Below are 22191 nucleotides of genomic sequence, written 5' to 3'. Positions count from 1 at the left end.
ACCTCCCCTCACACCCTATCTCTCCCCCTCCTGACCTGTCAGCAGCCCCCCACTCTCCCCCCTCCCCAAACCTGTCAACCTACCCCTCCCCTCCGCTGCCTAACCCTCTGCCTATTCCACCCTTCCCCTCCCCATGGCTCTCTCCTCACCTCTAGCTCCCTCCTCACCCTCGCTCCCTCCTAACACTGCCTCCTTTCATAGTTTCCGCGTCCCCCTAGCTCCCTCCTCACTCCTCACCACTTCCTCTCAAATCCTCTCTCGCCCCTCTAAGCCCATCCCCCTTCTACATTAGTTTTAAGTTATGTTATTTTAAGTTACTTCACTTTATATTGCATTTGGTTACGAAAGGGATATGTATGTATATATCATGCACATAAATGAAGGTCCGCCTAATCAATGTGAAATTTTAAAATTTAATACAAATTTATTTTTTGAAATCTATTTTTATACGCAAAAATAAAAGAATGTTGGCTTTGCTATCATGCTCATCGAAGTTGTAGATCGAAAATTGGATTTTATCTCTAAATAGGTAACCTATTGATTAGGCATTACTTCATTCAATCTTCTAAATTGTAAAGAGATATATAAAAACACATTTAATATAGACTTGTGATATCTTGTGCAAAGTATCATATCCATCAGACACACACACATATACTAGAAGCACACCGATGCATATTCTTTAAGAGACATGTATGGTAAGAAACAAGAAAATATGCATGCGCATCCATGAAGGTGATATTCGATCCACATAAACCTTTGCAAGAACATAGACCTTACTCATATTAAAACCTATGTCGTGCAGTCACTGCATGCAAAAATGTATTGACATTGATGAAGTCCAATTAAGGTAGGCATGTACACAACCATTAGTAGAAATATGAAGTGTACATCTAGCCTAATCAGAGTTACTATGAGTATGATATACCAAGATCTGACATCAATTTCTAGCCCTGAATAATTAATTTATACATGAAATTGCTAAATAACAAGCATCGGTACAACAAAATTGCAACCTTATCCTATCTAGTACACATAATAAGCCTAGTCAAGCAACCATTTTCGCCCAGGAAAATACCAAAGCAAGGCTCATCATCCCAAAAAGTAGTTGCCCCCTGATACAAAAGTCCCTAGAAGCCTCAACTTGCTCTAAATTCTGAAACAAACAATTCATTTGAGTACTTTGGTCCTCATGTGAAATGAGAGACTTTCAAGGACCCCTCTCTAGTCTCCATGCTACAAGAGACTTGACTCTCCTCGGTGTCCTATGTAAGATGTTACAGCAATAAAACAACATTCTTCAGCAGCCAGTTTTCACTAAAGCAAGAAAGCTTCCTGCTCACATGTACATACTGAACAACTGCATAACAATTCGGAAAGTACTTTCATGAAAACGTTCCAACATCAAAAGTTTTATCCCTCTTTTCCACTGCCATTGACGAGCTTCGGAATCCAAGCGCCTGTGCCAGCATTCGCTGGGCAGGGGCAGCTTTCCCCTGCTCATGCTCATGTACTATTTTCGCAGCCGTTAGCTGACTAGGCTGTTTGCAGACACACACAGAGGTTTCTTTATCAGAAGGGACCCTCTGAATATCCTTTGACATGTCTGCTGATGTTGAGCTGCAAACTTCACTCACATCTACAAGAGTTGGCCTTTCACCCTGTTGTAGGCATGTGCTATTAGTAGTCCTATTCTCCAATTGCCTGCTGGAGACTCTGCATGAGGAGTTTGAGAAACGCAGTCCCAAGGCCTGTGCAAACATTCGCTTTGCAGCCTTTGCAGGTGAGTATTCTAAAACCTTTGGGGATGTCGCAGGTGAATTAACATGCTGCACGCCTGAACCAAGTACGATAGGACACGATGCATCTGCCAGACTGGGTTCCTTATTGGTGGCCAGTTCAGAACTTGTGACTGTTTTGGAACATTGATCTGCTACTATGTGTTTACCCAGAGCATGTGCAATCATCCTGCGAGCAACTACAGGTACAGATCTCGGTCTTGAAATAGCTGGTTCGCTAGGAGGATGACCCCAATCTTCTGAAAAAATGCGCTCTCGGGCAGCTAAATAAGCTGCTTGCCTTTCTTCAAATGAGATTTGAGGAGTCCGGACTTGATTGCAACTCTGAGCACCTGATAAATATGCTAAATAAACATTGATGCCATGCAAATTTTGAATGAAATATGGTTTCATGCCATGGGGATTTCTGTGTTTCCACACCCTTAAAATGTTTACAAGCAAAAGATAAATGTAGTGCAGCACAGACTACACTTTACTAGTTGTAGAAATTACATGTATTATTTTATAATAAGTTGTATCATAGAGCTAAACTTACCTTGTTGGACTTTAAATGACCTTAACCTTTGCTATTGTTTGGGATCATGACTGCTAGCGAGGGCAGCATACAGAAAACAGCACAAAACATTCAAACACAATAAAAACTAGTGAAAAGCTCAGCAAATCATGAACAGATAAGAACAAAATATTTCCATTATATTCTTAACCCAGTGATGCTGAAACCTAAAGTTACTAGCATCTGCAGCTTTCTTTTGGAACAACATTGGGACAAAGGGACAATACAATTTCACAATACGTTTCCCACAGCCACAGAAGGATTATTCTATGTCCTAATGCATGGTTGATTCAATTCACAAAGATTCATTCATTACTGATAGGCCTTACTGTTGTGAATTAGAGCATACGGCTTCTTTCAAGGGTTACAGTAGAGATTCATGATGTGGATGGATTGTTGCGGTTAAATCAACATCATATGCATTTGCTAATAGGCAATAACCTAGAAAGCCAAAAAGGCCAAGCAGTTAGAAACCCTAATGGTAACCCTAAATGGCTGTTGTATATTCATTCTTCTCCAACTAATCTAGTTTACACTTAGTCATTTGTGTGTGTTCTCTAGCTGTGCCCTCTCATCTCTCATCCTCCTCCACTCACCTCTCCTACCTCCGACTTTGTTATGGTGTCAGAGCATTGTTCCTTGCTTATGCCTTCCGCTGAGGCTTGCTCTCTTCATGCTTTTGCATAGTTTGAATAGCCCTTGTCAAACTGGTTCAAGAAGCTGTTGAAACGGAGCTATGTTGAGCTTGATATGGTGTACCGTGTTCTGAAGATTTATGTTCTTATGTAAGTACTTTGTGAATGATTTCTGAAAGTGAAGTTGTGAAGTATTCTGTGAGAGAGAAGAGAGACATTTTTGAGAGTTTCTCAAAGGAAAAAACAGAGAATAAAGCTTTGAAGGTTTTTTTTGAGAATCTCCATCAATGTTGACGGTGAAGACCCCTGCTTCATTCGCTGTGCAGTCTCGTCTCACCGCCCACAATTCTTTCAAAGCTCCATCGGAGCTTCCAACTACAAGCTAGCTTAGGGACCGTGCCTGCTACCAAGGGACTTGATCCTTGTAGCATTTTCTGCGGAGCCCAAGACCCACATGAGCTCAAGCTCCAAATCTGCCTACAACCCTGCAGATCTGCCCACATGCCTGCAACACCCTCACAGTTCCACAGTGGACGCTTGCAGTGTCCAGACTCAATAACTGCTGCTGCACAGCAGCTATGGGCCACCCCTCGGCTACTTCACCTTCATTTTCCTTGCCGCCAAGACCTCTGCCTCTCCACAGCTCCCCAGTTTGCCTCTAGGCTCTAGCCTCTCCATAAGGGAAACAATCCATATCGTCAAATGGCTCCCAGAGCCATGTGGCAAATAAGACAGACCCTAAGGTGGGGTCACATGGCTCTTATCTGCCATGTTAGTAGCAAGGAGATAAGGCACATGTTGCCACATCAGCAGTTTCATGTCACACTACTACATTGCCACATCACCCTACCCATCATCAGTGACACGTGGCAAACTAATCACCATTACTACCTCAATACAGCCCAATTAACACACTGTGCTACTAAGCACACTCTATACTAGCACACACTCTGCATGTGCACCCTATGTCCACATCATCAATTTTTGAGCCTCTGCAATAATTTTTCCATCATTTTGTATGATTATTTGGAGATTAGCCTAGTGGATGGTCAGGCTACTTGTATCCTTACGTCAGTCTGGTCATCAACGACACTCAAACAAGCAGGTTGTTACCGAGACCTTCCGGTCAGGTTGTTACCGAGGCCTTCCGGTCAACATGGCAAGATGGTGTCTGAAACGATCTGCTTACAAAACCTGAAACACCTATTTTCAGGATCCCATGTCTTGGTCAGTTGGACTCCGTTTTATACAATGTTTTGACCTAGATTTCAAGAATACAGAGAGTTAAATTTTGGCATATATTTCATAGCTGATCCAACCATTTTTGGAGGTAGTTATCATGGTCAATTTAAGTGCCACTTTCCACTACTTTATAAGACGTTTTGAGCCGCTTTTGACTAAATTTTGATCAGCATTCGGTCCAGTGTTCACCACCAGGTTCAGCAAATGAAAGGCAACAATTCAAAGGCATTTTACAGGAAAAAAAAATCAAGAGTAGAACAAAAATCACTAGATTTTTGCATATTTTACTTGTGCATTGGTCATTTGACACTGACATCAGATCTAGGCAGGTACCTCAACCTCAAGTCTTCAGCAAAGCGAGACAATTCAAATTATGATGAATGGAGGTATAGGATAGAGACAATACTTGTTTTGCAAGATAGATGGGAATGTGTAGATGGTTCTCTTGCTAGAGCAACTAATGAACCAAAGATTCATACTAGAGTGGGACAAGAAAGATAAATAAACACAAAAGGTTATGCTTGGATGCTCCTTCCTCTCTTCTTTCTCTCCCTCTTTTCCCCTTCCCCTCACTCCTCTTTCCTTTTTGCTTTCTGCACCCCGCTTCTCTATATCTATCCATCTCCTTCACTTCATTGGTGTCAAAGCGTTTTCTTAGACACTTATCCTCCTCTTCCACCAAATTTCATGCTATTGGACTGCAATTCACCAAGTGCTTTGAATAAGAGATGCTAGGATTCAGCCGCTTGTCTCCAGCCTTGACAGCAATTTCCAAACCAAGGCATCCAAACGGTGTTGTAATCCTATTGACCTTCAAAATGCAAACGCTGGAAGTTCTCTCTCCCAAAATCCCTCCGCTTGCTTCGAAGGAGATGGAAACTTGGCCAGTGCCACTAAATCGACTGAATACAAGGATTGCGCACGTTCCAAATCATACAGCACTCATTGGTAGGGATAACCAAAACATCCAAGCTAAGCTGTCGCTTTGAAGGAAGAATCTATAGGACATGACCATCCACTCCACTATGATCTTAGCAACATCACAATTCTCATCAATATCTGGATCGTAGGCCTAGTCACTGGACAGGGAGATGATGCGACCATTTGTGGCCGTCGAAGCTTACAGTCGCCATCACCCTACCCAGTTTGATAATCAATCTCTTCTCCTTCAAGATTGAGAAGATTTAACTTGACATAGCCTGGAGATTCATGCCACCCCTAGCCCCTACCCTAGTTGTTCACCAGCAGAGGCCACTTTGGCCTCAAAGCAACCAAGGCATGGACCAGCTTCCCGTTTAAGTGCACTGCGCTCCCTAGCACTAGCAGCTCGCAAAAGCTAATCCATTTCCATCACCATCTTTGCTTGCTTGGTTGTAGAGCATGCCTCTGCGCACCACCACTATCGACTCCCTTTCCAGTCTTCCTCGCCTCCTAAAGGAGGCAATGCTACCACCTGTGAGTAGTCTCAACCACCCTATAGGTGGAAAGTACCCCTTCTCCTAGCAAGTCTTTCTATCAATTACATGCCCCTCTTTCAATTTGCTAAGGCTCAATTCACCTTTCTCTAAAGTGAAGTAGGATGAGTTGTGACCCATTCCTTTTAGAACATTGCTAAAAGTGTGGGATGTGCCACCTCCTTTTCTAAATTGGTGGAGGGTGATGTGGGACATGTTGGGTGTAGCAAACTCCACTTTTGAGGAAAGGACACCACTAACTTAAAGTGTGCGATGTACCACCTCCTTTTCCAAATTGGTGGAGAGTGATGTGGGACATGTTGGGTGTAGCAAACTTCACTTTTGAGGAAAGGTGTGGTTAACCTTTTTCGCATGAATCTGAAATTTAAGGACAGCAAGGACATGGTGTCAAAATCAGCCCATTCGGCGGATTTGGAATGTGATCCAGTGGACTCTGCTCCTACTAGCAGGTTTGTGGACTCCACCCAGGGTTATTGCCCACTGCCATGGCTCTGATTCCACACACACAATGCTGGAATTTCAGGTCGAATGTTGACTTAAGGATCAACTCTTCGATCAGCTTTTCCTTCTAAGGATTTAGAAGAGGCAAAGCTCATGTCTTTTGACTGAATTTTCAGATGTATTTCCTTACGATCCTCACATACACATACACTGCTGGAATTTCAAGTCAAACGTTGACTTAAGGATCAACTCTTCAATCAGCTTTTCATTCACAACGATTTAGAAGAGGCAAAGCTCACTTCTTTTGACTGAATCTTCAGATGTATTTCCTTCAGAGGCAATGTGATCCAATGGACTCCGGTGCTCCTAGCAGGGTTGCGGACTCCACCCAGGGGCGATTGCCCATTGCCAAGGCTCTGATTTCACACATACACACTGCTGGAATTTCAGGTCAAATGTTGACTTAAGGATCAACTCTTCGATGAGCCTTTCCTTCTAAGGATTTAGAAGAGGCAAAGCTCAAGTCTTTTGACTGAATCTTCAGATGTACTTCCATATGAGCTTCCTTATGGTTTACCTCCTTCGCGAGGGGTAGATCATAGGATTGGCTTGCTTCCTGGAGCTCAACCAGTATTTTAGCAGCCTTAGCGGATGAGCTTAAGAGAGGAAAAAAAGGCTTAACAGAGGACGACAAAGTTGCTTGGCAACTTAGTGAATTTCATCAAACCTTCTCCCCATTGTTGCAAGAGTTTGCTCACTCACAGTCAACTCCCTCAGTGTCTTTGGGCCGAGGCCATGATGACCACCATCCATACTCTTAACCGCTCTCCGACATCAGCAGTCCCAGGCATGACCCCTTATCAGGCTTACTATGGATCTAAGCCCGATGTTTCCCATTTTCGAGTATTTGGCTGTGATGCTTATGTTCATATTCCTAAATCTGATCGTGGAAAGCTTGATCCTAAGTCCCACAAGCTCTTGTTCGTAGGCTACAACTCCGTCTCCACTGGCTATTGCCTCTATGATCCTCGCCGCCGCATTATCTCCGTGAGCAGGGATGTTCTTTTCGACGAGCAGGTCCTTCCGACATCCTCCGACTCTCCTCCTGTTCTTGGAGATCCGTCCAATGCCCCGGAGCCCTCTCTCCCTCCACCTGCCTCGTCCCCCGGTACATCACCTCCTATTCTCTCTCCTCCGCCTCCTTCTCCGGCTCCACCCTCGTCTGCTCCTCCTTTGGAACCCCGCTCGGTACGTGTTCCGCGATGGCTCATTGATACTCTCCGCTCCTCCGGTCTTGAGGATCCCTACTCCGAACCACCCCCTGATGATGGGCCTCGTCGCTCTCATCGCCATCTCCCACCGTCCTCTTCTGATCCCCTTCATGTTAATTATGCCCTTATGTCTCGCATCCTCGCCACTCGTGAGCCCACTACCGTTCCTCAGGCTCTGGCCCAGCCTCATTGGAAATAGGCTATGGAAGCGGAAATTCATGCTCTTCTTCGGAACCACACCTGGGACCTTGTCCCTCGTCCCTCACATCGTTCCGTCATTGGTGTCCGGTGGATTTTCAAAACAAAATACGCCTCTGATGGTTCTGTCGACAAGTATAAAGCTCGACTGGTGGCTAAAGGCTATGCCCAACGACCCGGCATCGACTATGGGGAGACCTTTGCACCTACCGCCCGGATGAGCACCATCCGCACGATCCTCGCTCTTGCCGCCCACCATCAGTGGCCCATCTTTCAAATGGACGTCAAATCTGCATTTTTGAATGGTGATCTTCATGAAGAGGTATATGTGGATCAGCCGCCCGGCTTCATTGATTCTCGTTCTCCTTTCATGGTCTGTCGCCTTCGCAAGGCTCTCTACGGTCTCAAGCAAGCTCCTCGGGCCTGGAATCAGCGTATTGATACCTTCTTCTGCCGCCAAGGACTTCTTCGCTCTCTGGCTGATCCCAATCTTTATCTTTTTCATGAAGGACAGCTTCATACCTTCATCATTCTTTATGTGGATGATTTAATCCTCACCGGGAGTCATACCAATCATATCCTTGCCATTAAAGTTGCTCTTCAAACTGAATTTGAGATGACGGATATGGGCCTTCTCCATTTTTTCTTGGGTCTTGAGATTTGGCAGACTAAGAGGGGGTATTTTGTCTCTCAGCAACGCTATGTTCAAGAGCTCCTCGAAACTTTCCACATGGCTGACTGTCGGCCCATCACCTCTCCCATGGATCCCAACGCTAAACTCTCTGCTTCTGGGTCCACTGCTTATCCTGATGCCTCCCTCTACCGCCAGCTTGTTGGATCTCTTCTTTGGCTACTTAACACTCGACTGGATCTCGGCTTCTCTGTCGGCACCCTCAGTACCTTCATGCAAACCCCTTCGCTTTCTCATTGGCAAGCTGCTCGACGTCTCCTCCGCTATCTTCAGGGGACCTCTACTTTCGGGCTCTTTTATGCTGCCGGTGGTTCCTCTCCTTCCCCGCTCACTCTCCGAGGTTGGAGTGACTCCGATTGGGCTGGCGACCCCGATTCTCGCCGCTCTACCACGGGCTATGTTTTCTCCTTTGGCTCTGCGGCTATCTCCTGGTCCAGTAAACGCCAACCCACGGTCGCCCTATCTTTCACCGAGGCTGAGTATCGGGCTATGTGTAGTGCCACCTGTGAGGCTGTGTGGCTTCGGCGCCTTCTTCTCGATTGTGGTTTTCAGCAATCCACTTCTACCACACTTTTTTGTGACAATCAAAGATGTATTGCCCTTGCTCGCAATCCGGTTTTTCATGCTCGGACAAAACACATTGAAATTCAGTACCACTACACGCGAGAGAAGGTTCTTGACGGTACCATTGTGCTCCTTTTCAGCACCACTTCCGACAACGTCGCCGACATATTTACCAAATCTGTTTCTCCTCCCCTTCTCCAACGTCATACCAGCTCTCTGGGTCTTGTGCCACACCCTGGAGCTGAGAGGGGGTGTTGAGATTCAGCATCTCCAGGCGTGGCCAGCCGACCAGCCCCCATGCAGCAAGGGGGGCCAGGGGGGGTAGGCTGGCCGACCAGCTGGTCGGCCCAGTTGGCCTGACCGACCAGGCTGGTCGGTCCAGCCAAACTGGCCGACTCCCCCCCTTGGCCTGCCCTATAAAAGGGCCTCCTTCCCTTCATTTCCTCCATCACTTCTTGCAGCTCCTCAAGGCTCCAGCATACAGCCTGCTCCTGACCATCCCCTCAGAGCCCCCTCTCAGCTGCTCAGTTGGCTGCCCACACTCCCGCAGCAGATCTTGCCTCTTCAGGGCTCTTGCCTCCCCGCTCCAGGCCTCTGCCTCTTCGTTTCAGGCTTCTCCTGCCTCCGTACTCTCAGGCTTCAGCTTTCTTGTGTTCCCCCCTTTTTCTCTGCTTCAGTTCAGCCTCTCCAGCAGCTCCTATTCAAGATATCTTGTATTTCAGTTGCTGCCCTGGTTTAAGGGCTGATTTACAGCAGATCAGTGGTGGTACATTTTGTTATCTCTAGTGTTCTCTGTGTGGCTCTATAATTTCAGTTTGTTTGCATCTTCCGCTGCCATTTTAATACCTTAGCGGATGAGCTTAAGAGAGGAAAAAAAGGCTTAACAGAGGACGACAAAGTTGCTTGGCAACTTAGTGAATTTCATCAAACCTTCTCCCCATTGTTGCAAGAGTTTGCTCATTAAAAATTTTCCCAACAATAATCAATAGAGTTAGAATGTAGAAAAACCAGTTTTAATTAAATAATGATGTCCCTATAATATATCAATCCTTCTCTCCATCGTTGTTGCAAGGGTTTTCTCATTAAAACATTTTCCCAACAATAAAAAATACAGTTAACGTTATGTTTAGAAAAAAACTCCCAAACTTACTAGGAAAGTGGGGTTGTTTTACGTCATTTAAATCAAACAAAGGAGCCTTGAATGAACATCATCATCCAAACTACATAATTACAATCTTAGAGAGACCGAGTCTGTACAAACTCTTTCATAGTATGGCCTAAAAGGGCATAGCTTAAACAGTGCAATAAAGCTTTGACAGTATGTTACCTGATATATTTGTGTTGCGCTTCAGCAACTGCAGGGCACTTCGAGCACTTCGAGAGCACGAAGACTCTCCGTCATGATCATTGCACTCCAAAATGTCACTCACAAGCACATCAGGTCTGGACAACAAAATTCACACAAATTAGGCATCTGTCACGATGTGGCATTATAAGACAGTCTGTGACTCTGAAGAAATGTCAAAGTCAGTCAAAAAAGTCGTGAAATATTCATTGCCTTGCAAAAACCAGAGCAAATATACAATGCCCGGAGAGCAAACTTCTTAAAACATTCCAGGCCTCAATATGGCAAATAGCAGGTACAGTTCCATATGCATAAAAACACGAAGGTGACCAAGGCAAGGCCTCACTACACTCACATGGTTTAATATCTCATGGTATAATATTGGATGTAATATATTGGAACTGAAGCTTTGCTGATAACCAATGCAACCACCTACTTATATGCTACAAGAACAATCTATTGCTATTAAATCCAGCACAGCAGAACCCTGACAAACTCATGTCCTCAATTCCTCCTGAGAGTATCCTTGACGTGTTGTATATTAATTGCCACAACTGTCTTACACGAAGCACCCCAATTGAGCAAAAAGGTTGTATAAAGCAAATCAATAGACTCATAGATTGCCATATATTGACCTAACCTAAGCCCAAAAAGGTCATCTTGCTGATTAGCAAGATAACTTTATACGAAGGAAACCAATAAACTGATTGCCTGCCATACAATGACCTGAACTTGCCCCGAATATAGACATTTTGCAAGTCAAACATGTTGCCTACCTAACACTCAGAAAACTGATTTCTCACTCTTTGTGCTGGCCATACATCAGCACAGTTACCGCTTTGACAGAATATAGCCTTAAGTGAGATGCTCGTAACACAAATTTCCAGTCTCCTTCATAATGGACATCCTCCAATTAGGTGGGAAAATAAGAAGTGATGAACTCTGCTTGTTACTAGTACAAACAGCCGCTGACTGTCAATTGAAATGTCTATCATAGCCTTTCATCACGATCTCAACGCTTGGCTACAATAGCTGTCTGTGCAACAGGGAATGTACTCATTCTGTAATTCCTGTAGATCTTCTGCAGCTGAAAAGTGTGCCTTCTAGCTCCTCTTTCCACATGTTTTTCTTGTAGTTGTTTGTATCTGTAGTCCCGAGCATATACATGATGAGACAATCTCCAGTAATCTCCCGAGTATGTACATGATGAGATTGGTCCATCTGCTGAAGTGGAGTAGCTTGTGAGCTGCTGCCTACAGCCCTCCAACCTCCGCATAGTTTTAAAGCAAATAATGTAATTGATGAAGCTAATTAAAGCTGTAGCAAATGAATGTACTCATGCTTATGGCTCTGGTTTTCATATGTATCATGTTTGGTCTCCCAAGTACATTAAAAAATATAGCTAATTTGAATGCGCATGCACATGAGTACCAGCCTGGAAACAATGATGGTGCTGGAAGACTGTTTTGAACAACTTACATGGAAGAGTCTTCACATCTTTCCACCACTAGCCTCCGACCGTCACCTTCACCAATGGATTCATGTGCCAACCTGCAAGAATTCAAAGTTTTAAAGGGTTTAAGTTTGGAAATTTGACAACGTTCTAAATTCAATACTACAGATTGATCTTAGAGAACAAGCCTGGTGGAAATAATCCAAGTGGGAAGGGGAATCCCTTCTGGGTCCATGGCGTTAGAGTCCTATGTATGGTGAGATCTAAAAGTTGTGCAGTATAAGACTGAATTGCCTGAAGAAACATTATGAGTGGTGTAAGGAGAGATATACCCAAATATATCTGCAAGCCGGTGAAGAAGCATCCTATGGTAAGAAATCATGGGCTCCAACATCAAAATGTCTTCCCCACTGCAAAATCTTACATGAAGCACTTATTTTAATTGATTGTGCTAAAGCTTAAAACAAAAACACGTCTGGGAAATCCAGTATACCTGGACCTCTGCCCAGGATCGAGGAACTCGACAAACATATCTTCCGCTGACAAAACAAGGTGTTTACTGGGTAAGTTATCCTTGATCAACCATGCAAGTTCTTCAACCTGTAAATTTGTCATCGGAATTGTCATCAGCACGTCAAATGCTCATGCTCCCAAACCCTGTTTTGACTTTAAGCAAAAGACGAAACGTCCTTATCAACGGTCGCTTTACCATATTCATTTATTTAATCAGCACACCACGCAACAAAACTTCTTGGATCGACAGATCATTAGCAATTATTCTCCTGAACGAATGTAGGCCCGGCGTGTGCATGCGCTAAATTCTGGACTTGGTAAACAAGGACGAGCACAGCATACCATAGCCATTGAATCCATTGCCATTTGGGGACCGGTTTCAACGCCTCTAAGCATAGGTTCTGCGAGAATTAACAAAACTTCCATCGAATCCGCCAGAACAAAGCGAAAGCAAAAGAAAGAGTTAACTGGGTATGCGAATCGAATCAACAAACCTGAAGGGCATAATCCGAAGCTTGTTTTGGCATGCTCGAATGGGAGAAGGGAACAAATTGAAATTTGTGTCGAGAGAACCAGTCTGTCCGGGGGAAATCAGAGAAAACATGAAATTTCTTGCCTCGGATTCATAGCTAGCATCGCTACTATCAATCCAGTCGAACTACTATCAATCCAGTCGAGGAAATCGATGAGGAGATTCAATCAAAGACCGAATTCTCTTGTAAATCAATGTGGGAAACAGCTTTCGTGCCAGAAATCCATAGCTTGCATGATTGCTGCTGATCGCCCTCAAAGAGAAAATGGAGGATTTGGATGCTAGTAAGTTTCTGATTTGCAACATTGCTACCCCGGTTAAAGTGGTTTAGCTTGGGTTTGTGATGAGTCTTTGGATGCATGATGGACCACCTTCTACTATGCCACTTAGGGTGGGGCAAAACCGTTCTCCTCGCGTTGTCTCGTGCGTGTTAGTGCCTCACACAGAAAAAACCGGCACTCAAAACAAAACAAGAGTGCATGTATGCACAAAAGCACTGGCTTTGGCCTATGCGGCTCTATCAATTAAGGCATCTATCGAAAAGAAATTTGAGGACAATTTCTGCATCCATCTAGTTGAAAAAATTCAAGGTTACTTGAAAGCGCATATTCTCTACTTAACCTTGAGAGACCCGCTTATTGTCACGAATAGCTCTCTATATTTCAAACTTCCTTTTTTTTGTCATGGAGTACATAACTACAATCTTAAACGAAAACTTGGATCCTACCGTTAAATGAAAATATCATAAAGTGAAAAAAAAAAGAACGTAAAAAATATAAACATGAGACATGACAGAGGGTCCATCAAGACCCGATCCTCCCTGCAAATGTTAGGGGTAGTGTTTTATTATTGCCTTGGTGATGTGCAAAGATTTGCGCCTTTTGGGAATTGAATCCTAACAAATACATAAATAAGACTATGCTCGCAAAAGCTCATAACTCATCCTTAGTTGTAAGCTAAATAATATTGTGTCATGGACTACAACCATATGAAATATCATTCTTCGATCTTGCATCCCATGTGGCACCTCTACTGTTGTTTTCAAAACGTATTTGCATCGAGAACATGCATCAAAAGAGAGGAATGTTGTAAGAATTCAGGCTGAAGCAACATCGATAATATTAGAGTCCAATGGTATCGACTAAGTACTTATTGTATCGAATAAACAGTCATCGAGGCTATGTTGATAATGCAGGACAACATCAATTGAGTGCTAGTTTTCAACATCAATCATTCAAAGGTCATCCCATTTTTCAACAGGTACACAACTACGTCAAATAAACAATCGCTTGGTGTGTAACCATAATGCATGACACTAATTAAGTTATGTTTATGCAAGATGGTATCAATTGATTTGTTTGGTTCCATTGTTGTTGTTTTGAATGCCAGGCTCGCCCTTTTTTTCTTAAAAGACAAAAAATATATCAACAAGGCTACCTTTACAGTTTCAAATGAATCACTTTGATGTACTTCTAGAAGCCATGCATAGCTCAGTAAAGATAATAGAAAATAACTAAAACAATGAAGGTTTTATAAATGATATCTCCTGGACCAATAGTTATATGCAAAGTGTTGATGGCAACTTTTCTTTTTTTTTGCTTAATTTGACTCTTTTTTTCCTTTTACAGTCTCAATAAACAACAATCTTTTCACTGGAAGAAATATAGCTTGTTAGGCAAGCATAAAGCCCATTTGGCAGGCATAAAGCATTGTAATTTTATAAACCTTGACTACCGGGTGGTGTGAACCATAGACATGTCCTATTTTTTTCACACCACCCTGGCTGGGGGTGGGTGGTGTGAACCAAGTCAAAGAGAGCATGCGTAGCGTGCACTCAAAAAGGTCCTACCTCAAAAGGGATAGCACCACTTGGAAAAGAAAACCACAATAGGGCCAGTTTCAACAATAGTGAAAAGATCTCCCTTGAGATCCTTGGTGAGTTCTTTGGCATAAGGGTTGGCAAGGATTATCTTGCCTTGGTGGCGACTATTCTCTTGCCTCCATCAACTACTGCTTTCGATCATGCTTCGTACAACTCCTCCTCATTATTAGCCAGCGAGAATTCTAATGGCATCCCCTGCAAGAGCCACCTCGCCCTCCCCAAGTTGTAGAAAGTCTCCACATCCATCTCCTCTTTGTTTGACTCCACCACCACTAGACTCTAACTCTTGTTTTAATGGTCACCTTCAAATTTCAAAGGATAGCTCCACACATAAATGACTGGAAGCTCCAACCAAGTGTTTGAAGCAACCGGATGATTGGTCGCTCCCACGAAGGATTATCACTTCCCCTAAACGATTAGTAGCCAATTTTAACGTCATTCTAAGATTCTAAGAGTAGAACACTTGGTGGCTCTAGCATTTAGATCGGACCTATGCCACTCACCTGACACTTGGGAAATGCTCTTATTTGAGTCCCCTCGAGGACTGTACTCTCGGGTTTCAACTTCAATATCCATCTTTGAGTTTTTTGGAGGTCCATTCTAGTATGTACCCTTAATATCATGCCTTTCAAGTAGCCCTTACCCTCCACCAATAGCTCTGATCAATCAAACCCCACCGGAGCAAAATAGTTCAGCACCAAACACTTCACTGTAGCTCCCATGGTGGCAACCTTTCCCACCTCGGAGGATAGGGTGTGATAGGACACGATGTTACGAATCCCTTTCGATGTCTTACTTAGAGCCAGGTGAAGCTCCCAATGAATAAAGCACGCGTGGGCGAGGACATCTGCATCCTAGGCAGCATCGATTAGAGCTAGACAATGCCGCTGAACACCAAGCATTGCCTATCAACTTCAAAGACGAATCCAAAGGCATACTAGATGGGCACATGTGACACTTCAATGGCACGGAGTGTAATCCATTAGCCCATTGTCTTCCTAGAGTATGTGATTGGCTTGGGTCTCTTGGACCTAGACCTCAAGCCCAAGTGTGGAAGAGTGCTTTTCGAACATGATGTGCTACGCAAGGTTCCGGGCCCAAGCAGCCAAGGGGTCATTGACGAAGCACTAAGTCCTGGGAGGTCCGAAGACCTTGTGTAGTCTGTCGCGACCTTGATGCCAGGAGGAGATGATATGCTGGAAGAGGTCGATAACATGGACGACATAGCCCATACTGATCATCCATGGCTTTCTAACACTGGCAGAACCTTGATCATATCAAGTGACACGAACCGAATCTTTATAAGTGAGCTAGAGCATGCTTTTGTGTCTCTCCCAAGATCGTATGCCTTAAGGATTCAGTCCTCTTCCATGGTAGTCTCATGGATCCTCTCCAGCAATTGCACTACCTCGAATTATGTTGCTTGGACCTTTTGCACCATTTTTTAAGAGTTGGCCAGTTCATATCTTGTGTTTTTCGTGCCAACCACAGTCCTTGAATTTCCAAGAAGAATGCCCCATTTTTGCGTGTAAGTCTCAAAATCCTTCATCGTGAGAATTTTGTGTTTCCTCCTGCTAGTCACTCTTTAACACAATTTAAAAGATGTATTTGTGTTGTGCCGAAACTTGGGAGCTTTTTTTGCGTGTAAGTGTTAAGCTGCTACAAATGTGTGCGTAGCAGAGGGAGACTATAAAAGAGAGAGTTTTTCTCTAGAAGAAGCCCTATTCTTTGTGAATGTCAGAGCATGAGTGAGCCACAGCTTGATTGGCTCACAGCTTTTGTCCACCAAGATACGTTCTTTGAGCACAAAAGAATCTAAGGAACAATGGAATAAATTTGAACCGAAATGCTTCCATCATATTTATGCGCAAGTGAAAAAGCGAGCTTGCTTTTGAGCTTCAAAAACACGATTGAGACCCTTAGATCTTTGAAGATCAACGTTTTAGACTCTAACACAATTGAGAAACTTGGATCTTTGAAGATCAATGTTTCAGACTCCAACATGTGGCTTAATGAGGGCTCAAAAAGGGAAAACTTCCAATGTGTGTGTAGCAGAGGGAGACTGTAAAAGAGAGTGAGTTTTTCTCTAGAAGTAGCCCTACACTTTGTGAATGTCAGAGCACGAGGAGCCACAGCTTGATTGACCCACAACTTTTGTCCACCATGATACGTTCTTTGAGCACAAAAGAATATAAGGAACCGTGGAATAAATTTGCACGGAAAAGCTTCCATCCTATTTATGCACAAGGGAAAAAATGAGCTTGCTTTTGAGCTTCAAAAACACGATTGAGACCCTTAGATGTTTGAAAATCAATGTTTCAGACTTCGACACGTGGCTTAATGAGGGCTCAAAAAGGGAAAACTTACCTCTAAGCTGTCTGCCACAAACATTTTGACCAGCCAATGAGTGTCGAAGATAAGTTCCAATCTGTTACAAACTACATAGAAGCCCAACATTCAAAACACCTACCCGGATGCTAACTGGAGCTCAAAGGCTCACCTCCTTTTTTCGGGCACCCGTGCCCACCCAAAAAATGGGCATCAAGTGCTAACTGGAGCTCAAAGGCTCACCTCCTTTTTTTGGGCACCCATGCCCACCCAAAAAATGGGCATCAAGTGCCTCTCCAATCAAGTAGGCATCAAGTGCCTCTTCTCATGCCTGCTCATTTGAGGCTACTTAATTATTAGACTGCTCATTTGACTCACGCAAGATCTTGACTCTTACAGAAGATAATCCGGTCTAGAAAGGGATCATGACATGGCAACATAGTCCACACTAGGTGCCTAACTCTGGAATTTAATGGACAAGCACCTAGTGCATAAACACTCGAGTAGATGCTACGCCAACCTAATTGTAGGTGCCAACCTATTTGGGTGGTGGCCCACATCCGAGTCCTACAGCTTGCTATGTAGGCCTAGGGTAGGGTGCCACTAAATAAGGCCAAATGGGTGGGTGGATGAGTTCATATACATATATAAACCATAGCCACAAATTGTTCGTAATTACTTATCCTTGTCGAAATTTGATATTTGAATGGACAAAGATCCTTGTGAGTTATATCAATACATATATGGGAGCTAATGATGGATGTACTCTTATTAGAAATTGTACATGTGTTCATGCTTAAGTAGATTTTATCTTATTGTAATTCATGTTTTCAAATTTTTCTATATTGTTAGATTCACATCTTATTCATATTCAACTACTGATTTCTCAAGAATTAGTTCAAGGCTTTTAAGGAGCATAGAACAACAAACTTAAAACATGGTCAAAACCCTACATGCTTACATTTTTTAAAATACGATTACATGATGAAATGGAGAAACAAAAAGGATTTATGTAAATAAAAGAGTCAAAAGCCTCCTTGATAGCATCGAGGGCATCATCCTAGAAAAGCCATGTCAAGGGAGATCTAGATGTGCCATAGACCATCTCGATCATGCACATCATATACTTGCATCATACGATTGCATTGTAGCCAATGGTTATGAATTAGGAGGCTTCATTTTGCTAATCAGGTATGGCCATGGGTGCATCCTAAAAACCCCTTGTATATAATTCTTTCTCATTGAATTATTAATAAGACTAAGATCATTTGGCCCAAGCTTCTCTCTAAGCTTGCCCTCTCTCCCCCTATGAGAGACACAACCCCGCATCACCCCTCTCTAGGCTACCTCCTCTACTTCCCTTTGCCTACCCTCCCTAACCCACGGCTACTCTATGCATCCCCCCAGTCTCCCCTCCACTGCCTCTAGGTCACTCTTTCAACCCCCTACACTAACCCCATTGTGTGCGGCCCTTACGCAGCCCCCTCTGCTCCCCCCTAGACTACTCTCTAGTCTCCTTCTCTTCCCCCTACCCCTACAGCCCTCCCCCCCCCCCCAATGTGCATTTCTATACCCCCCCTACTCTAAACAACCCCCCCCACCCCTTTTCCCTCCCCCTCTTTCTTTGTCTCAACAACCCCCTCCCCTAGTCTGCTAGTCCCCTCTCCCCTGCCTTACATCCTAGCTACTACCCTATCTCCCTCCCTCCCCAGTGCTACCCCTCTCCCATCCTGTTGGATTATCCCTTGTATTGGAAGCAATACATAGGATAAGCATGTGGAGGATTAAGATCAATGAGGTGGATTAGGGGATAGAAGAATGAAATCCAATATTGACGTTGGATAAGACATAGGATAAGCATGTGGAGGATTAAGATCAATGAGGTGGATTAGGACATAGAGGAATGAAATCCAATATTGATGTTGGATAATTTTTGTGTCTCCTCTCCACGTTTGAGCACTCTTCTCTATCTTGTACACTCTCTCTCTTCTTTTCTAACATGGTATTAGATCACAAGGTTGCACTTCTCTCCATTCCCTGACTTGCTACTTGTAGCCTCTTATTCTAAAGCCGATATATGAGTTTGTAGAAGGTCATTTTTGGAAGGTGGCTACTCTGGAGTTCGATATATGCTGGCTGTTGGGCATACAATGGGAGCTTTTTATGGAGATGAGAAAAGAGATCCTAAGCCTAGTCTATGGCTACTTCAAGATTTTAATGTGCCTACCTCTATAGCTATTTTGGCATTTCATCAAGGGCCACCAATTCATCTTAGCTATTGCATCTTTCCCTCTATATTAAGGGAGTACTAGAATCTTCAGTAATCAAAGAAAAATTTTGTCACGATTCTCTGGGAGGTTTTGTTCGTCAAGTTGCCAAATTATATTGCCAGGACTTTCATACTTTTGGAGCTACTAGCATGCCATTAGGAAAAAAACTCATTTTGGTGGCTTTTGGCCAAAATGAAAAATCCCTCTCCACCAATCACAAGAGGGCCAACGTAACATTGAGAAAATAGAGAAAATACAAAATAGTTTCACATAATAAGAGAAAGAGACAAAACTTTACGGATGTACAATTGTATAAACCTGACAAGGAGTCATTTTCAAAAAAGATCACGGACTCAAATATGATTTCCCTCCTAAATAAGTTTTCCCGCTTGTATGAATCAAAGATTCAGATGTGCTTTCTTGAGTCTAAGATTGGGCCTGTTTTCCTCCCCAGTTATCCTGCTCGCACTTTCCATCCATGGCAATAGGCACCCTAGGGCATCTTTCTTGCTTGCATTCCTACTTAGTACTCTTTCTTGCTAAAAAAACGTGCTCCCAAGTGTGGGATGGGCATGTCACTTTGCATGCAAGTAAATAACACCTAGGTTGAGTGCATGCAAAGTATTGTGCCCATAGGATATGCTTTTCATTGTCGATTAAGCATTAAATACCATTTTTGGCTCAGTGTGATTCACATCCATTAAAAAACACGCTCTTAGGTGTGTTATCCAAACAAGTACTTATTAGATGGGCACGCCACTTTGCACCCAAGTCAATAACATCTAGGTTGAGATGCGTGCAAAGTATTGTGTCCATCAGATATAATTTGCATGCTCGATCACACATTATACATCGTTTTCCTCCTAGTGTTATGCACCACCATCCAAAAACGTGCTACTAGGTGTGTTTTTCGAACAAGTACTTATGGGATTAGCATGCCACTTTGCATGCAAGTCAATAATACCTGAATAGATTCTTGTCCAAAGTATTGTGCCCATCAGATATGATTTGCATGGTTGACCAAGCATTAAACTCCGTTTTTACCTTAGTGTCATGCACAAGCATAAAAGAAGACTGTCCTAGGTGTGTAATTCCAACAAGTACTTATTCTATGGGTGCAACACATTGCATGCAACTCAATATCACCTAGGTTGAGGTGCGTGCAAATTCTTGTGCCCATCGGATAGGCCTTGCATTGTCAATTAAGCATTAAACACCGTTTTTGGCTCAGTGTGATTCACATCTGTAAAAAAACACACTCGTGTGTTATTCCAACAAGTACTTATTGGATGGCTGCAACACATTGCATGCAACTCAATACCACCTATTTTGAAATGCTTGTAGAGTATTGTGGCCATCAGATATGCTATGCATGGTCAATCACGCATTATACACCGTTTTTCCCTTAGTGTTATGCACAACCGTCAAAAAACACACTCTCAGGTGTGTTATTTGAACAAGTACTTATGGGATATGTGCACCACTTTGCATGTGAGTATATACCACCTAGGTTGAGGTGCGTGCAAAGTATTGTGCCCATCCGATATGCATTTTGTTAGATATTAATGCTCCACTCTCATGTAACTACGCGAGAACCAACTAACTCTACTTGTAAGCCCCCCATATGAGGAGATGGCATTTGAGTAGCTCGGTTATCTGGTAGGTCCTGGTTTGGACACCAGATGGAGGCCATATGTGGCCTGATGGCTGGACGGCTTTAGATAGAGTTGGCACACCGCCAACTAGGCTACATGCAAGTGCGAGAAGACATCCCTTGATAGGCTGCACTGAGGGTAGATAGAGCATTTCTCGGGGCAGCCCACTCTCGGGTTGCGGGGCTCGTCTGGAGCCTTAGATGATCCCGGATGGCTGTGGGCCGAACGGAGAAGGAGGCAGGTGTATGATCGTGGTCCTTTATGTGGACGACCTTGTCATAACAGGGAACCATGAAGAGAAGATCTCGCAGATGACACATTTGCTAGGAAGAGAGTTTGAAATGACAGACCTTGGACTGATGCATTTTTGTTTGGGGATTGAAGTTTGGCAGGAGCCAGAACAGATATTCGTTTCACAGCTGAAGTATGCTGGAGAGATATTGAAGGCATTTGGCATGGCTGAGTGCAAAACAGTTGGTACCCCTATGGAGGTTGAAGCGAAGCTCTCAAACGAGGATTAATCACCACTAGTGGACGAAGTGAAGTACAGAAGGCTTATGGGTAGCTTGATCTACCTGTGCAACACACAGCCGGACATCAGCTTTGCAGCTGGTGTACTAAGCAGGTTTTCCAATAAGCCCCAGGAGAACCATTAGAGGGCAGGGATGCGGGTGCTGAAATACATCAAAGGCACACTTGATTATGGCATCACCTATACCAAGGGCCACATCTTGACCGGATTCTGTGACTCGGATTGGGCAGAAGACGTGGACAGCAGGAGATCAGTGACAGGGTACTGTTTCTCACTTGGATCTGGAGTTGTGTCATGGGTCAGCAAGAAGCAACCCACAGTTGCTCTTTCTTCTACCAAGGCTGAGTACAAATTTGCATGCTTTGCTTCTTGCGAAGCAGTGTGGTTGAGGAGGATTTTGGGAGACATGGGTGCAGTGCAGAACAAGCCTACATAGTTATCATGTGACAATCAGAGTTGCATGGCGATTGCAAAGAACCAGGTGTTCCACGCTTGCACAAAACACATTGAGATTCAATATCACTTTGTACGCGAGCATCTTCATCGACTTGGCATTGGGCCGAAAAAGTAAGTTCACTTGCGGGTGGACATTGAGGGCGGGTGTTAGATATCAATGCTCCACTCTCATGTAACTACACGGGAACCAGCTAACTCTACTTGTAAGCCCCCCCATATGAGGAGAAGGCATTTGAGTAGCTCAGTTATCTGGTAGGTCCTGGTTTGGACACTAGATGGGGGCCATGTGTGGCCTGATGGCTGGACGGCTTCAGATGGAGTTAGCTAGCTTTGCCACCTGTTACTGGGCATGCACC

The 22191-nt window shown here is 43.8% G+C and overlaps 1 protein-coding gene and 1 pseudogene across 2 annotated transcripts; both read right to left on the bottom strand.

Annotated features, from left to right (window-relative positions):
* Positions 1 to 1001: 1001 nt before the first annotated feature.
* On the bottom strand, positions 1002 to 13072 carry LOC147903574 (uncharacterized). 2 transcript variants are annotated; one of them, XM_087372540.1, is made up of 7 exons: positions 12675 to 13072; positions 12523 to 12581; positions 12161 to 12267; positions 12000 to 12086; positions 11694 to 11765; positions 10197 to 10312; positions 1002 to 2131 (listed from the first exon to the last, which is right to left on the bottom strand). In XM_087372540.1, exons 2-7 carry the CDS (start codon positions 12574 to 12576, stop codon positions 1386 to 1388), a joined length of 1182 nt encoding a protein of 393 aa, XP_087228666.1. In that variant the 5' UTR covers positions 12577 to 12581; positions 12675 to 13072; the 3' UTR covers positions 1002 to 1385. The 2 variants fall into 2 exon arrangements, with proteins under 2 accessions (XP_087228666.1, XP_087228667.1); XM_087372541.1 differs by having other exon boundaries at positions 1003 to 2131; positions 12000 to 12077.
* A 1921-nt stretch (positions 13073 to 14993) lies between these two features.
* Positions 14994 to 15826, bottom strand: LOC147903573 (uncharacterized; annotated as a pseudogene).
* Between the last annotated feature and the right edge of the window lie 6365 nt (positions 15827 to 22191).

This window comes from Dipteris shenzhenensis, chromosome 3 (assembly GCF_047967505.1).
Source record: "Dipteris shenzhenensis isolate YYH24624 ecotype China chromosome 3, Dip_SZ_1.0, whole genome shotgun sequence".
Classification (NCBI taxonomy): Eukaryota; Viridiplantae; Streptophyta; class Polypodiopsida; order Gleicheniales; family Dipteridaceae; genus Dipteris; species Dipteris shenzhenensis.
Note: the sequence above shows the minus strand (reverse complement) of the source record. Positions and strands in the feature narration are given on the sequence as shown.